We start from the raw sequence: 18,885 nt of genomic DNA on the forward strand, positions 1-18,885 counted from the left end.
ATGAAACTTATGAGAATGTTTTTGCTTATTATGTTTTAGGTGTTGTATTACCTTATTTAACTGCCCTGTCAATTTTGGTGAAAGGCAGAAAAGAAATCTCTTAATAAATAAATAAAATGGTATACCAGCATGGGTATAGCTCAGAGTAGCCATGAATTTACTGGATGGCTCCTGTTCTCTTTCTGTCTCTTGAAGACATTGTTTATGTGTCTCTTGAAAACTTTTATGCTGACAGGTCTATGTAGTTGCTCATAGTTTTCTTGAGTAGCCAATTGTTCTGTACTGCTTTTTATGGCTTTTATGTTTCATATTGCTGCACACTGCCCTGATAGTTTCTGAGAACACGGTATATAAATACTTTTATAAATATATAAAATGTGCAAAATGGCAGTAATAATACTAGCCTGCTGTACAGAGTGGTTGTAGGGATTATTGATCTTCATATTGGTGAAGTACTTCCAGCATTACACACAAATTCACATCTAATAGATTATGGCAGTTGTAGTAGTGTATGACGAGGGTAGTACGTAAGTGATTACGTAACTGTTTTTCTTTGGTAAAGTTGGCTTAAGAAACTAAATCATCAGGTTCTTCTTTACTTGAGAGCTTTCTGGGAGGCAACTGAATAAAATAGCTGGTCTGATCTTATATATCCCAATTAAATGGAAACTTTCAGTTTTCTATAGAACCCTTTTATCTCAAAGCAATTTTACAAATTATAAGCGGTACCCTCCCATGTACTAAATACTATTATGCACGCATCTTTGTTCCCTAAATCCTATCATGTAGAATATTATTAAGATTCCTCAGGGCTTTTTGTTTCCAGAATATGGGCAGGTCTAAGTTTCGTCCCCCCCTTAAGGGAATAGTGGTAGCTTCTGGAACAGCAGCTGTCTTCAGTTAGGGAGATTGGGCAGTTGAGATTTCTGAACGCTCAGTTAGTTACTCAGGCTATACATAGTTTCCCTAAACTGGGGATAGCCAATTTACATCCTTTGGGGCCAGCTCTGCTTTCCAGTCAGTGTATGAAGTCAGCACCACAAAGGTATATGGTTGCCAGGTCCCTGGGTTTGTATCCTGAAGTTTCAGGAATATAGTTGCCACCACAGGGTCTCCAGACAAAGGAATTAAATCTTGTGGCGAGGAGTCCAGGTCAAGGAGCAAAGCAATTTTCTATTTGTCTTGAAAGCTCCTTCATAGACATAAGATTACACTAGGCACAAGTGGGTTTTTCCACTGGCTGGCCAGGTGCCATCTTCTGGACCCAGCAGATGCCATCCTTTAGCTTCCACGTCGCACCCTTTATTCCTTAGGATCTGAGCTTCAGGAGACCCTAGTAATATAAAGCTACCAGCCCATTAAAAAAAATATTCGCATGTCTGCCCCATAGACCTGGATCAGCATACTTTTCAACTGTTGTACTGAAGAACCCTAGTTCTTGTTTTGCCCCCTGGATGAATGTTGGGGATGTCTTCTGAAAGTTTTGTTAACATGATTGCCTTTATTGAGATTTCAGCCTCCTTCCTGCATCTGTAAAAGTCTCCACAGTTGGGGAGATGTGCATGCATGTAACTGAATACATACTGACGTACTTCCTCATGTCCTGTTTTGTGGTCTCCGCTTGAGCATCTGGTTGGCACCGTGAGAAGAAAATGTGGGACTACATGAGCCTTTGCCTGATCCTAAAACATAAATGGTTAGGGCCTGTTTACTAAAACATGCCCAACTTCCGAAGCCATTGCAGGACAGGCTGTTGTAGAGTAAATAAATGCAGCAGATGGGGAAGCACCTTCTGCAGGATTAGAAGTGAGGGGAAAAGGGCTCAGGGAGTGTTCCTTAATATGAGAATGGAAGTGCTACAAGTACATACGACTGTCACCCTTATGGATGAGCACAGAATGTGTTAGTCATTTGCGGCTCATCTGTGGTCCAGGACAAGATGGAGAACACTAGCTCTCTTCCAGTTCATGAAAGCTGCTTTGCCTGGACTCGCAGAGCTTGGAAAAGTTACTTTTTTGAACTACAACTCCCATCAGCCCCAGCCAGCGGCTGGGGCTGATGGGAGTTGTAGTTCAAAAAATAACTTTTCCAAGCTCTGGCCTGGAGGAGATTCTTATTTGCTATAGGCTCCCTGACAAGTAGCTATTTATGTCTACGGGGCACATGCTGTCTGGCATGCCTGGGGCATCATTGCATATGAGACCCCAAAGAGCTATAATATTAACGGTATCTTTCTTTCTCCATTGTATAGCTTTTGAAACCATTTAGTTTTCCCTTTCCAGTAAAAAAATATTAATCAGTTGTTAACACACACCAGCTGTTAAAATCATGTAGAATTATTAGGCAGCAGAACCATCTCATTTCTGTTCTACACTATTTAAATAGGACTGTGTTGTGAATCTGGCACCTGCTTGTGAGAGAATCGCTTTGGCATTTGCCCAGCTAATAAAAACATGGTCAAATACTGAAAATGTTACTTAATGAGAACAGTAAGGAGGAACAGAGAAAGCTATGCTAGTTAGGAAAACTATTTTCTAGAAGACTCCAGACCCTCGCAGGTCACTGTACCATATTACATGGAGACCTTTTCATGATTCATTTTGATTATCCATCCTCTTCTTTACTGGAATATTACTCAACATCTACTTGATATAAAAAAGCTGTTGAAATCAAAAGACTTTGATATAATGCAGTCGCTAGTAGAGCTACTGCCAACAGTTTTTCTGGGTTTGATCTGAAGTTGCAGGCTTTTAGTTCCTTTCTCATGAGTGGGGTTCAGACAGCATAACTGTGCTGACTCTGCTTCTGCTGCCACGTCTGGTGACCATACCCCTCCCCGCCCATTCTCTGTGTGTTTAGCTGGAAGGAGTGTTATGTACCCTGGTGCCTGTGTGTTGGAAGGAGCTCTGTACTTCATACATACCAAAGTATGCATGTAGAGCGCCACACAAGGAGGGATCTTGAATAGGCCAGGATCCCCCTCATGTGGAGGAACTATATGCATGTTTATGGGAATGGAGAGAATGTGGTCACTGGTGTTTGGTGACAGAGGATAGGGTTAATCTCTGTGGCCTCACTCCTCACCCCTGCATGTTCTTTGAATGCATGGGGAGGTAATATGACACACACACACCCGATCTCCAGTGGAAGTTGTAAAATCTTAGGATAAGAGGCCAGTAGAAAAGGGGCAGGTTTATCTTGGCTTGCGAGCTTTGTTATTAGCTTTGCTTTTCCCCATGTATATTGTGGAGGAACCAGGCAGAACCAGTCTATGCCCCTACCAGACACCCTCGACTTAAACACACATCGCCAGCACCAGACAGGTCATTGTATTGCCTGGAAACAAAAATTCCTAGTTATTTTTAACACCTTTTTTTGTTTCTGCAAAAGTAACAGCCACTTATAGGAAACAGTGGCAAAATCAATTTTTTGGCATAGCCATAATTGGGCATCAGTATACCCTCCTCCAACAGAAGTTAGAAGCAAAGACAAGAATTCATATTCTTTCCAACTTGGGGCTGATTCTGCATGAAAATGTCATTTATTTCTTTAGTTATTTCATCATGTTTAATGCTGTTTTAAACATTAACAATGAATTGTCCTGCAAATGCAAATACAATCCATTATTGTTGTCTCCATATTGCAGGTTTGGGTATGTGTACACTGTGGCTGAGAATGACTTCTAATTAGGGATGGGTGAGGATTTCAATTCAGTTCGCATTTCAAGCCAAATTGATCAAATTCACAATTTCCAAAACAATAAGAGAACCGAAAAAAAGGCCATCCTTTGAAATTTGCATTTATTAGAATTTTGGGATGCAGTTCGCCAACTAAACAACATTTACAAAAATGCATATATTAGGGGAAAGTGTGCATAAGAATGAATACATGAGTGAAAATAACATGCAAAAAGGCAGGAAATGATGAGAAATGGCTTACAAAATGTGTACCTTTGTCAAAACTGCCTACAAAAATGTGTTTATTTGGAGAAATTCTTATTAAAATGGTGGAGAATTTTCATGAGGATTTTTTTAAAAAAAATTCACAGATCACTGTAGAAATGTAGTGAACTGAATTTAACATTGGAAAAATGAGAAACTGAGAGAACCGAAACTGGCAGATCTTTCCATCCCTACTTATAATAGCCCTGGAATATAGTCTAATATTGTTGATGAACTTTCTAATACATCTTAGCCACCCTTTTGTATAACACTCCAGTCCAAATTGCACATGATGCTAGGAGATCTGTGAATGATCACCCAGTCTTTTTGTGTGTTTTGATTGTATCCGTGGTGCTGGGTAATGGACCCTTTCCTGTGGTCTGTTCTTTTGATAAAACTCAGCCCGCAACATGAATTTTCCACCTATGGGAGTCCACCCTATTTTATTTTACTTATTTATTTCCTCTTACATCCTCCCAAAGGAAACGCAGAGTGGTTAACTATATAGTATTGCGTACATGACACACGCATTGAAAATATAACATTAACAACATATACAAAGTATCAGTGTCAGCAAGAAGGCTAATCTATGTTCCAAGGGCTGGATAAACAAAACGTTTTCACTTTGTGCCTCAGTGAGGCCAATATGGGAGACAACCAAATGTCATTTGGGAGAAAGTTCCATAATTGAGAAGCTACCACTGATAATGCCCTGTCTCATATTGTTAGAGTTGGAATAGGAAACACAGCATCCCCAGTAAATCAGAATAGACAGGTAGGATAGAACTGGAGAAGGTGCTTTCTCAGGTCCTTGGATCGAAAGTCTTCTAGGTTTTTATATGCTAATATCAGCACCTTGAATCCGGTCTGGACATTCACAGGTAACTAATGTAGGGATTGGTGTAATGTCATCACCCCCAGGTAACAGAAGGGCAGCAGCATTCTGTACAAGCTGTAGCCTTCAAGGGCAGTCCCACAGACTGCATTGCAGCAATCTATTCTGGAGGTTATTCGCACATGGGTAATTAAAGACAAGGTATCTCAGACCAGGAATGGCCTCAGTTGATAGACTAGCCAGAGGTGAGCATAGACATTCCTCATCACTGAAGACATTTGAGCTTCCAGTGATAATTTAATTCAAGTTGGAAAAGCAGCTTGGAGTCATGATTTTGATCACAAAACAGCCCACTCAGAAAGTGTTAGTAACCAGAACTGCTGCTGTTATCCACTTTGCAATCACCAAGCTTGAATTTTCCTTACAAAAAGCTCCCCTAGTTCTTCTGATTTCTCCCCCCTCCCCCAGTTACTTTCTGTCTGTGGTTGTTCTGGACTTTATTTCTTTTTTGCTAAAATACAAATATCCCATTAAAAGCAGACTTCAGGTTGCAGCAAAAGTCAGCCTAGTTAAATTGCAACTCTAACACCACTTAACCTAACCCAAAGTCAATTGTATATAGACATTTTGTGTTCTATTGACTTGCATGCAGACATGTTGTACTTTTGCCTCTCAAAAAGAGTAAATTATTATTATTTAAATTTATTACTTGTCCTTTACCCAGAGATTCTAGGGTGGATATTTAAAAATACATTAAAACAATTAAAACAACCTAAAATCATAACATCACAAAAAATAGGGTGGGTCCTAAAAAAACAGATCTCAGGTGTCAAAAGCTAGGGCAAAGAAGTAAAGGATAAATAAAAATTTCAAGTCAAACTGGAAGCAGGCAGTACGTGACTATAGCCTTTCTATCTCTAGGAACACAGATGTCATCAGGGGTGTACTTGTCCAGGGTCCCAGCAGGTCTTAGACCCCTTACCTTTTTGGGGAGCAGGGTCACTATGTCTCCAGCATCCTTTCCTGCTGATTGGAGCCAATCAGAGTGAAAAAAGGTGAGTCAACCAGTGAGAAGACTCTTCTCAGTAGCTGATACACTCCCTTTTCATATTGATTGGCTCCTAGGGACGTCTCTTGTTGGAGAAGGTGCATGCAGGAAGGACTAAGGATTGTGGAGATAACAATGGAGAGCAAGCAAGAGAAAGTGGAAAAGAGGAGAACTTGGGCTGCATAAGGGGATCTGTCTTGTCTGTCTGTCTGTCTGTCTCTCTCTCTCTCTCTCAAAAAAAAGGGGGACGGGAAGATGTGTGGTTTTGTTCCAGCCCAAAGCCAGGAGCGGTAGGGGAGGAGAAGGGAGAGAGAAAAAAGACATGGGGAGGAAGTATGTGTGTGTGAGTGAGAGAGAGATGGTGTTCAGCTAAAAATAACGTTCTATATATATGTGCTGTGCATGGTAAGGTGAAATGCAAATGAATATGCCTAAGTGTGTGTGTGGTGAAACCAACACCAGAGGTTAGGATTGGGAATTTCCATGCTTAGGTTTCCTCCTAAAACGCATACTCTCTGCCCAAATGCAGTTATTCTGAGTCTGACAACCAAGAAGGAAAACTCAGCAAAGGAAATTCCTTACCTTACAGCATCTTAGTACATTTGCCGTTGCATGTGCACATAAAATAGTAGATCCACTGGAAAGGCAACACATGGAGATCTGCATTGATAGTTGCAATGCATCAGTAAGAGAAAGTGCTCCAAACAAAGTAAGAGACTAAAAGCTCATTTTATTATATAACCTTAGAAGGGGATGTGGCTCAGTGGGAGCATGATGTGACTATCATGAAGGGACCCTGCACTTCTGAATTTACCACTGCACTACTGGATGTCATTCCCTACCATATTGTACCTCTTGACCTGTGAGGAACCTCCTCCTTGACTCAGACTCAGAGCTTGAGCAGACCTGGCTGGTTCTAGGCCACGGGTTCCCAAGCTGTGGTCTGTGAGCTTCATGTATTTTAATTGTATTTTATGTATTTTAATTTATTTTAACGTTTTTGTGATTTTACTGCTTACAATTTTATTATGTACGTGTTTGATTTTACTTTTGTAAGCCACCCTGAGTGCCCTATTATAGGGTAGAAGGACGGGATAGAAATATTTTAAATAATAAATAAATAAATATTCATATTTATTTTAAATTATATTTTTACAGTTTATTTTATTTCTTATGTTGTATTTTATTGTATTAAATTTGAATTCTGTGGAATGCAAATCGTAATACAATAAAATACAATGTAAGAAATAAAAACCCATAAAATATAATTAAAAATCATATATTATGTAGCACAGTGCATTACAATAGCTACAACAGGCAGAACAATTAAGTAAATCTGTCAAGACCATCAGCAACTTTCAAATGATCCATAGGGAAAAAAGTTTGGGAAAACCTACTCTAGAATTTTTAGAATGTCTGCCAGGATTTTATTTATTTATTATTTGATTTATATCCTGCCCTTCCTCCCACCAGGAGCCCAGGGGGCAAACAAAAACACTAAAAACATTTTAAAACTTCATAAAAACAGACTTTAAAATACATTAAAACAAAACAACTTTAAAAACATTTTTTAAAAAAGCTTTGAAGGCATCTTAAAAAAGGTTTAAAAACATATTCAAAAGCAATTCCAACACAAACTCAGACTGGGATAAGGTATCTTCTTAAAAGGCTTGTTTGAAAGGGGAAGGTCTTCAATAGGTGCTGAAAAGATAACAGAGATTGGTGCCTGTCTAATATTTAAGGGTATGTGCTGCCACACTAAAGGTCCATTTCCTATGTTGTGCAGAATGGACCTCCTGATAAGATGGCATCTGCAGGAGGCCCTCACCTGCAGAGCACAGTGATCAGCTGGGTATATAAGGGGTAAGACAGTCTTTCAGGTATCCTGGTCCCAAGCTTTATAGGGCTTTGTACACCAAAACTAGAACCTTGAACTTGGCCCGGTAGCAAATGGGCTGCCATTGCAATTCTTTCAGCAGTGGGGTGACATGTTGGCAATACCCTGCCCCAGTGAGCAGTCTCGCCGCCGCATTTTGCACCAGCTGCAACTTCTGGACCAACCTCAAGGGCAGCCCCACATAGAACGCATTACAGTAATCCAGCCTAGAGGTTACCAGTGCGTGGACAAGAGTGGTAAGGCTATCCTAGTCCAGAAATGGCCGCAGCTGTCTTACCAGCAGAAGCTGATAAAAGGCACTGCTAGCCACGGAGGTCACCTGGGCCTCTAGCAACAAAGATGGATCTAGGAGCACCCCGAGACTACGGACCTGCTCTTTCAGAGTGAGTACGACCCCATCCAAAGCAGGCAACTAACCAACTATCTGAACTCAGGAACCACCAACCCACAGTGCCTCCGTCTTGGTAAGATTCAGAGTCAGTTTACTGGCCCTCGTCCAGCCCACCACCGAGTCCAGGCAGCGGTCCAGGGCTTGCACGGCCTCTCCCGATTCAGATGTTACAAAGAAACAGAGCTGGGTATCATCAGCATACTGCTGACACCACGCCCCAAATCTCCTGACGACAGCTCCCAAGGGCTTCATATAGATGTGAAACAGCATGGGGGACAAAATGGTACCCTGCGGCACCCCACAGCACAAGGATTTGCATGTGATGAAATTGTTGTATAACAACATCTGCCTCTTCCATGTGTCTGAGATAGAATTACTACATGAACTTCATGAGAAGCTTCACGCTAGTTGCCTAGATAGTTTAGCTGGCAAGGTGGGGGCATACACTTTTGTAATACTACATTGTTTGATCCAGATAATAATCTGTTATGCAGTCTGGAAGCTGCAACTGGTGCAAAAGGCAGCACCCACTGAGGCAAGATATTGTCAACATGTAACCCCACTGCTGAAAGAATTGCACTGGCTGCCCATTAGCTTCTAGGACAAGTTCAGGGTGCTGGTTTCGGTGTACAAAGCCCTATGCAGCATGAGAGTTTTTTATGCAAGTTTTTTTTTTAAAAGGTATTTTAAAGATGTCTTGTTTTTGAGATGTTTTTAGTGTTTTGTTCCTTGTTTGCCGCCCTGGGCTCCTTCTGGGAGGAAAGGCAGGATACAAATTCAATAAATAAATAAATAAATAAATAATAAAAATTTGGTGCCCAGGCACAGTTGGAAAACAGTGTCTAATGTGGCTCTGGGAGGTAGAACCAGCGTGCCAGAGGCGGAGCCCACAGGAAACTTCTTGTCCTTCTAAGGTTCACAGCTATTCCATCTGCTTACAAGTCTCCTGCTATCAAACAATACATCCATGTACAATACCAGACTCTTATAGATCAACGTAATACAACCCAGAGTCCAATTGGTGTTACCAGCCCAAAGCAAAGATTATTTGTTTTTAATGTTTTCAATTGCTGTAAACCGCCCAGAGAGCTTTGGCTATGGGGTGGTATATAAACAAACAAATGTGCATAATTCAGTTAGGTGAGCCAAGCCTACAAAATAGAGCTATGTGTATGACAAATACAAATGTAGCAAATTAAAAATTCAGCATTTCAAAGACATTTTAGAAACTATTCACCCATTTTATCAGTGAGAAATACTGAGTCTGAAAATCTCTAGTCCAAAGACAGTCAGTGAATCCATGAAAGAGGGACTTGCAACTTCTATGCAAAGCAGATTACTCAAGGATTTGATCAGTCACTACAATCTACAGATGGTCAAAATACAGAGCTGACCAAAAGAATTAAGCATTTAGAAAATGTTTACCCATTGCATGGACCAGGGCTGTGGAGTCAGTACACCAAACCTTCAACTCCGACTCCTCGATTTTTCTACTCTCCGACTCCGACTCCTCGATTTTTCTACTGTCCGACTCCGACTCCACCCAAAATTGCTTCTTGTCAATCAAAATTTATTTGGAAGTTGGAGTCGGTACATTTCTCCAGATACATGTTTTAAAGGGAGATCTGTAAAATACTTCCCAGAGATTTGTTTCTATTTACTTGTAAAAATGAGTGTTTGTCCAAGTGCAAGGCAAGACTGAACCATAAGCAAAGGTTTGCCTTGCTGATCTTCTTTCTGTCTGCTTTGCTTATCTGTTACGATCATAAGACAAGATGCAGTGTTTTCCCCCTGCCCCCGACCAGAGTGTGTCTTAGCCTGTGACCAGTCCCTTGCTCAAGATTGAGTTATCTCTGAAGTCCCTCCTGCTATGACATGCCTTTCGCTTTCTTGAGCACTTTCCCCCTTAAAAACATGCAGAACATATGTTTATATGATTAAAATACCGGAGGAAAAAAATCTTAATGAATTTTAAAGTAACTGCAAAGTTCCTGACTTTGTCCTTCATGGGTTTATTTTGGGGTCTGTGTGTATGGGGATGATAGATTCTTTCCCTTTTCTTCTGGAGAGCTAGGCTTCTTCACTCACATCTGTATCCTCTCTGAGCTTGATCCAGAGACAGTTAGCAAATGGAATTTGAGGTGAACCAACTTTAGTCTTGATTGTGGTTAGTGTGTTTAGTTTTGTTAAATCCTAGGCACACTTATTAGGTAGTAAGCCTCACTGGATATAGTGGAGCTAGGAATGCATAGACATGCCCTGTATGTGGGGATGTGATTGCAGTCTGCACAATTATGAACAGAGTGGAAAGAATTGGAGTGGGCCTAGGGAACCTCAGGCCAGGGAGGCTGAATGCTGCTCTCCACGCCTCTGTGACTGACCCTTGGGGACCCTTCCTGGCCCACACTCCTCCTTCACCCTCTTTTGAGTGTTGCCTGCTTACAGTGTATCCTAGAACTGTGATAATTCCCCGTTTGCCTTCCACATCTACTACCTGTGTGTGTGTGTGTAGAAATGGAATTTTGTGTGGCTGGAATGTAGTCTTGTATACAAAGATATGAATTGTATCTGTTGCTTTGCTCACTTTTTGCCTCTGGCCCCACCTACCATTAGCATGTGGCTCCTGGAAAGCTGCCCATGAGGAAATGGTTCACCCAATTAAGCTGATTCTCACAACTGACAAAAGGAAATAATTCTTCACACAATTAAGTTATGGAATTCAGTGCTACAAGGTGGTGGTTGATTTTTGGAAAACAAATCAGCATTATCTGCAGGGAATTAATTGCTAATAATGCTATAGTTAAACGGACTCTATCACTGTGTAGAAACAATGTAGCTCTGATTGTCAAAGCACACTGATATGCAACAGGGAAGGACATAACTTCCTGGTCTGGCTGTAAGCTTCCCAGAGATAACAGTCGGGTGCTGTTGACCACAGAATGCTAGTCTAGGCATGAAAGCCACCTGAAGGCCCAGTGGGAATGGGGCAGGGGAGAAGGTGGTAGACAAATGTTAAAATAAAAATAAGAGACCAATCTTGATCCAATCCACGGGTAAGGAGCTTTTGTCCAATTGAGGTCTTCATTTTTATTTGAGCAGCTTTCTGGGGGCCACATGTCACTGGTGGGTGGGGCCAGAGGCAAAAGTGGGCAGAGCAGTTAATGTAGATTTTACCTCTGTGCAGGCTAGTTCTGCACACACTCACACATCCCTCTCTATTCTGCATCCAGATAAGGAGGCGATATCAGAGTTCAAGGACAAATCCTCAGAGGGAATGAAGGGTGTGGCTGGGGGGGGGAAGGGTGTGTGACTGCAGTGGGCCTGGGGAGAGTTCTGAGGGCCAGACTGAGAAGCCTAGAGAAACAAACTTTCTTATTTCAGTGTTACCCTTTAACACTTGGGGGCTCCCAACTATCTGCTGAATAATATTGCAGCATGTGGTGTTAAAATATACTTTTTAGGCAGTGACTTAATTTGGTAGTGAGCAACTTTTTGAAGGGATAAAAGGGGGTGGGGAAATCCATATTCTAGATAGACCTGATGGATGTAGGCAAAGCTGTTGCCTTGCACTAGCTCTTGGTCTCAAGCAAAACTGTCTGCCCAAGGAAATGATTAGATGTCAGTTCAGTTTTTTTCTGGCCCCTTAGTTTCAATTTCATAAAACATCTGGATGCACGGCAGACAGTAGCTTTTTGTCTTTTCTTTTTAAAGGAAAGGAATATATCTGCCTTTGTTATACAGGGAGTCTGTGGAAGAGGGTCTGCATTTGAAAAATGAAGAGTTCTCTAGCTATAAGGATGAGCTTTCCTTTACTTGCTTCTGTTCTTATATGGCTGTAGAACAACTTCCAAGATCCACTTGTTACCCATTTGAAAGTTGTTCATTTTAGTCATTTTGTTATGTCTTTTGTAAACAGGAAGATTGCCATTAGGATTGAAAAACCTACTTTTTTGTGCAAAGGTAAATATAGGCACATAGGTAGGGTATATTTGATTTTAGTGTTTTGCTTTGCTTTTGGTATTTCTGTGCCCCCTCTCCTCCCAGTTGGCTCCCTTCTTGTTTAGCAAACCAAGCAGCAGCTGTATGCTCTGGCAATGTCAGCTCTGTTGGAGTCTGCCAGCTTGGTTGCTGGCTTTTTCATCTCAAAATCTACTGTAGAGACCTCCGCTCTGCTTTGAGGCCTGGTACTGAAGTTGCTGGTTTCACACTTGCCTGATACAGGCATAACACTGGATCCCTGCAAATCACGGTTGGCAAATTGGGAGCCAGCCTCAAGAATGTATGCTTCCCTCCTGCCCATTCTGGTGTGAATTGCTGTCTCCCTTTTCTTAGAAACTGGGAGGATGAGGGAATGTGTATTCCAGAGACTGGTTTCCACCAAAACCCAGTTTTCAGGGATATAGGCATTGCATTTGCACCAGGCTTAATGCTTCAAGGGGTAGCAGCACAACCTTGAATTTATATAAAATTGAACAAAAATCCCCGTTAGTTATGGTGGTATATATTTCTTTATTTGATTGCGTCTATTCCTGTATATAAGTGTAATGGTCTTTGATGGCATGGGAATAGAATCAAGGGGGTAAATTATTTTCTGCTTGATAGAGAGCCTTTGCTCTTAGTTCCAGCCCCCCACCCGCAATATCCATCCAGCTCCAGACCTTTGCCAGGTGCCACTAAGTTCCAACCTTTGATTTGTCGGGCACCAAGTGTTCATTGCCAGGCTCTAGCACTCCATTTCAAGGCTTATTCATTGGGAGGCCTTGACTTTGTGATTTGCAAATTGTATCCTAAAATTTCCAGAAACAGCCTTCACACAACTGTGGCTGCCATGCTGTGAATTACATGTGTGAATTGGGCCTCTGTGAATAGTACTGAAGAAGTAGAACATGGTAGAGGGAAGCAAAGTCTTGTGACCAAGGCTGGCTCCTCTCTTAACATGGATGATGTTAAGTCCTTATGAGGGTAGTAGAAAATAACACCTCATTACTCTTTCATCCTTATCCTGTAGATGACTGCAAGTGGAATCCTAGGTAAGCTTACTTGGAAGTAATCCCCGCTGTGACCAATGGGTCTTTAGTGAGCGTGTGCCATAGCTCAATGACTTAGTGTTATGTGCGAACCAAGCAACTGAATGATTATTCTCTTCTATCCCTCTTTCCTCAGATAGCTTGTAAGTAGCCTGGAGCCTGGATGGAAATACTATTTGGTTTGTGGAGAAAACTTTCTCTCTCTCTCTCTCTCTCTCTGTCTCTCTCTCTCTGTGAAGCTTTCTTACAAAATTCTTTGTTTCTGTGACTATATTCTTCCTGTCTTGTGAATACACATGGCAGGCTATTGAAACAAAAGATGAACTGCCAACTGGGAAACATAAAACCAGAAATATCTGCACATAGCCTTTGCCAAACATCCAGTGATCAAATTAATTTGATGTGGCAACATGGGAATTTAACGTAACTAGAATCTCAAGACTTATCATGGCAGCTATTACTGGTTTCCATTAACAGAGCAAAATAGAGATGGTGTATGAATGTACTATTTATTAAGAGGCCTAGAGAGAAGCCAGTCTATCTCATCAATGATGCAAACATTGAAGTCTGCCAAGTAAAGTACCAGAAAGATACTTTGAAGCAGAATCATGTGATTTAATGCTGTGCTGTGAACAGGCAGTTTCCTTTTTTTTTTTTTGGTTCTCCACGTTGAAGTTTGCTTAACCGTATAGAATCTGAAACCCTTAACTTGAAAATGAGTTGGCAGGAAATCTTGGGGACTGGTTCCATACCTTGCAAAATGGGGATTCAAGAGCCAAATAGTGATGCTGCTTGCTAATGAGAGTGTTATTACGATACTTTCCGTTCAGAATTTATTTCATGTCAGTGATGTGGGATGTGCAGTATGAAATATTTCTGCACTTTGATATGGCTTTACTGAATACACTGAGTGAAGAACAAATCTTAAATGTCTCATTGACATGTGCACACCTAGACTTTTTATTTATTTAAAACATTATATCCCACCTATAGTTAACAGAGCCCAAGGTGGCTAATGGTAATAAGTTTAAAGCTATTTAAAAGTTATCACAGTTCTCTGAGTTGGGCCTGGAATATGATCAAAAGCCAGAGAAGTTCTTTCAGTGGGGGAGTTGCAGGCTCCCAGGAGGTGGCCCCGTTAACAGCCTGGGTGCCACATTCTGGACCAGTTATAGCTTTCAGACACTTTTCAAAGCCAGGACCACGTGGAGCACAAAGCTTTTCCGCTGCTGTGCACATTCAAGCAACTTCACCAGAGTGTAGAAAATACTAAGGCCACATTCACACCATACATTTATTCCACTTTAAACAATCATGGCTTCCCCCAAAGAATCCTAGGAAGTGTAGTTTGCTAAGGGGTGTTGAGAGTTGTTAGGAGACCGACAATTCCCAGAGTTCTCTGGGATGAGGGACTAACTGTTAAACCATTCTAGCAATTGTAGCTCTGTGAGAGGATTAAGGGTCCCCAACAACTCTCAGCATCCTCCACAAACTACCTTTCCCAGGATTCTTGGGGGGAAAAGCCATGACTGTTTAAAGTGGAATAATAGTGGAATAAATGTATGGTGTGAATGTGGCCTAAATTTTAATTTTGGAAGCATTTTAAGTGGCTTTCCAAGTGGTAACCATAATGTGTGGTCTACAGAAAATGAGCCAATGGATTAGTGGCCAAAATAGTGAGAAAAGGTCTGCGTGTTTACTCCTGGAGCTCTTTTCCACGTACTACTTGATGTAATGACAGTACAGTAGTAATGTCCAGAGTAAGCTTCTGATGAACAGGAAGGTAATTGGGAACTTGGTTTTAAAACCACTGTACTATGCTTTTCTCTGTCAGTCTTTTGGTTAAGCTACCAAGAAGTAAAATCACACCCTTGGAAAAACATTGCAGGCGAGCCTTTACATATTGATAGCAGCTGTTGTGCACACCTCTGGGTAGAGGTGTCTTTCCCTGCTAGTTGCCTAATGCAAGATTTCTGGCTTGAGATTTTGAGGTCAGGAGGGTGTTGGCTTTGTCTGTGTGTGTTTTGAAAAATATCCTTGGGATTGCGGGAGGGGGGAGCAGAAGAGTTGCAAGATCTGGTTCTAGACAGTGTTCCTGTGCCTTTTGATTGTGTGTGAGAATGTTTGGCTGAAGGACTGTAAGGGGGAGAAAAAAAACTACCTTTTAGAGCTGGGATGGGGACCCTCAGGCCTGGGGGCAAAATGTGGTCCTTCAAGCCTCTCTATTTGGCCCTTGGAAATCTTTCCAAACTACACCCCTCACTAGCTCTCCTCTGCATCCCAAAGGGTTTCTGCCTGACTAGAATGTGATCTTGAACTCTGCCTCTTGCTTATCAGGATGGAGGATAGAGAGGGGGTGTGAGTATGCATAGAAACTAAAAAGGTAAAATATACATCTGTTGCTTTGCCTTTTTGCCTGTGGGCCTGCCCACCACTAGCATATCATCGTCTGAAGCTTGCCCAGAAGGGAATACAGCCCTCAGGCTGAAAGGCGTTCCCCACTCCTGCTGTAGAGGTACAGGAGCCTAGAATGGGACCTGAATGCTGGTCAATGCTGAAAAAATGACTGCACAGATGATGTAGGAAGCTATGGGGGAGCTGGTCACTTTGAAAACAGGACCCATGTATGTTCATGATTTTGAAATGGTGGTTATGATCCTCAGCCTGTACAAATTTGGTCCTTTTATACCCAGTATAGCTGTTGGGTACCAGAGGGATTTCACATGCGATTAAGGACCGACAATAGAGCTGGAAGAATCTTTACCTAGGAAGAGATTTAATTTCTTGTGGTCTCCTTGACGCTGGAGTTGTATGCTGGCAGGGCTACAAATACCTGGGCTGAAGGAAGGTTTGACTTCCTATGCTTTTAAGAATTGTGAATAAGGCAAATGTGGAGCCTTTTGCCACTGCAGTTACTGTAATGGTGTTGGTTGAAACCTCCCACACCAGAAAATTTCTGAAGGCATATGATGTAGTTTTACTGCCAAAGCTAATTGGGGTGGCCCTCTAAGCTTACTCTCTTTGGAGGAAGAGCAAGTCATAAGTGTATACTACCACACAGGTATTAAAGTCAGAGGACTGTCCTTGGAGAGGTTGTATAAAGTGTTAGGATTTAATATAAGAAATCTAGATTCAAGTCATAAGAACATAAGAACATAAGAAGAGCCTGCTGGATCAGGCCAGTGGCCCATCTAGTCCAGCATCCTGTTCTCACAGTGGCCAACCAGGTGCCTGGGGGAAGCCCGCAAGCAGGACCCGAGTGCAAGAACACTCTCCCCTCCTGAGTCTTCCGGCAACTGGTTTTCAGAAGCATGCTGCCTCTGACTAGGGTGGCAGAGCACAGCCATCACGGCTAGTAGCCATTGATAGCCCTGTCCTCCATGAATTTGTCTAATCTTCTTTTAAAGCCATCCAAGCTGGTGGCCATTACGGCGTCTTGTGGGAGCAAATTCCATAGTTTAACTATGCGAAAAGAAGTACTTCCTTTTGTCTGTCCTGAATCTTCCAATATTCAGCTTCTTTGAATGTCCACGAGTTCTAGTATTATGAGAGAGGGAGAAGAACTTTTCTCTATCCACTTTCTCAATGCCATGCATAATTTTATACACTTCTATCATGTCTCCTCTGACCCGCCTTTTCTCTAAACTAAAAAGCCCCAAATGCTGCAACCTTTCCTCGTAAGGGAGTCGCTCCATCCCCTTGATCATTCTGGTTGCCCTCTTCTGAACCTTTTCCAACTCTATAATATCCTTTTTGAGATGAGGCGACCAGAACTGTACACAGTATTCCAAATGCGGCCGCACCATAGATTTATACAACGGCATTATGATATCGGCTGTTTTATTTTCAATACCTTTCCTAATTATCGCTAGCATGGAATTTGCCTTTTTCACAGCTGCCGCACACTGGGTCGACATTTTCATCGTGCTGTCCACTACAACCCCGAGGTCTCTCTCCTGGTCGGTCACCGCCAGTTCAGACCCCATGAGCGTATATGTGAAATTCAGATTTTTTGCTCCAATATGCATAATTTTACACTTGTTTATATTGAATTGCATTTGCCATTTTTCTGCCCATTCACTCAGTTTGGAGAGGTCTTTTTGGAGCTCTTCGCAATCCCTTTTTGTTTTAACAACCCTGAACAATTTAGTGTCGTCAGCAAACTTGGCCACTTCACTGCTCACTCCTAATTCTAGGTCATTAATGAACAAGTTGAAAAGTACAGGTCCCAATACCGATCCTTGAGGGACTCCACTTTCTACAGCCCTCCATTGGGAGAACTGTCCGTTTATTCCTACTCTCTGGCTGGCACTTTTTCCCTTGACCGTTCCTCATGTGTGAAGATAAAACTGAAAAGTCTGGAAAACCAATGTAAACCTGTCATGATGTTCACAGTCCATAGGCTATATTCATTCTCTAACATTAGTCATTTTGTCTGCTTTGATTGTCTTGGTGGGCTTGACAGGCAAAGTGCCACAGCCTGTCTAGGTTTCCAGCGCTAAGAGAAGACTTACCGCTGTCATCTAAAGCCAAAGAATAACGTAATCTCTCACACACATATGAATCATGGAAGTTTGTCTGATTGGCAGCTCTATGTCAATGGCAGGGATAGTTTATTTATTTATTTATTATTAGTTCTGGAGGACTAGTGAGACGAATAGGATCTGAAAAGAGACTGTTCTCAATGCAGCACATGGGAGACACTTATTCAGCCTGGAGTCTCCATTTTGGAATTGAATCTACAAGCTGACGCCATGGCCACAACATCAGCCTTAATTTTGTATCTTTTTTCCCCTCACACACCCCTCGTCTCCTGTTTTGTGCAACATTTTGCCTTGATGATGAGTTTGAGAGAACTCAAAAGCTTGCCACACTTTTGTGACATTTTGGTTGATCGCAATACAGGAATTGCCCAACTGTGGATTTTGGAGGGTTTTTTTCCTCATGGAGCAACATGGCAACCTTCGCTTTTTATGTTTTCAATATGAGAGTTCATGAGTTAAGGATTGCTGGTTCTTTTTTTTTTCTTTTGAGGGAGAGAGAGCCAAAAAGATTCCTGGAGGATTCTGCTCTTTGATCACGGAAATGGAAATGGACTGCCTTCAAGCTGATCCCGACTTATGGCTACCCTGCGAATAGGGCTTTCATGGTAAGCGGTATTCAGAGGGGGTTTGCCATTGCCTCCTTCTGAGGCTAGACCTCCCCAGCTGCCTAGGGCCTGCTCAGCTTGCCACAGCTGCACAAGCCAGCCCCTTCCTGTCCGCAACTGCCATCTGGGGGGCAACTGGGCTCCTTGGGACTATGCCACTTGCCCACAGCTGCACAGGTGGCAGGGCACGTAACCCCTGAGCCCCTCACTGTGGGGGTGATCTTTAGCTGGCCCTTTACACCCAGGAGACACGAGCGGGGATTTGAACTCACAGACTCTGGACTCCCAGCCAGGCTCTCCTCCCCACTGTGCTATACCAGCTGTTTGTTTGATCATTAATGAAGGCAAAAAAGGCACCTACTACTGGATCATAATTATAATTTTGAGGCATACTTCTCAAGTTGTTACAAGAATTATGTTAGTGGTTAAGGTGTTGGATTAAGACCTGGGAGACCAGGGTTCGAATCCCCACATAGCCATGAAGCTCATTGGGTGACCTTGGGCCAGTGACTGCCTCTCAGCCTCGTGAAAACCCTATTCATAGGGTCGCCATAAGTCGGAATTGACTTGAAGGCAGTACATTTACATTTTTTACAT

General features: G+C 42.1%; 1 protein-coding gene across 8 annotated transcripts in view; it reads left to right on the forward strand.

Moving 5' to 3' along the window:
* The window catches only part of ETV6 (ETS variant transcription factor 6), a 231,006-nt gene that overhangs the window by 12,122 nt on the left and 199,999 nt on the right, over window positions 1-18,885 (forward strand). For 2 of the 8 annotated variants that reach the window (XM_061582485.1, XM_061582486.1), the window contains exon 2: window positions 18,174-18,288. The exons of the other annotated variants lie outside the window; for them this stretch is intronic. In XM_061582485.1, the coding sequence (XP_061438469.1) occupies window positions 18,286-18,288 (3 nt within the window). In that variant the 5' untranslated portion in view covers window positions 18,174-18,285. The remainder of the gene's footprint in view (window positions 1-18,173; window positions 18,289-18,885) is intronic. 8 annotated transcript variants of the gene reach the window in all.

Source organism: Rhineura floridana, chromosome 8, assembly GCF_030035675.1.
Source record: "Rhineura floridana isolate rRhiFlo1 chromosome 8, rRhiFlo1.hap2, whole genome shotgun sequence".
Lineage (NCBI taxonomy): Eukaryota > Metazoa > Chordata > Lepidosauria > Squamata > Rhineuridae > Rhineura > Rhineura floridana.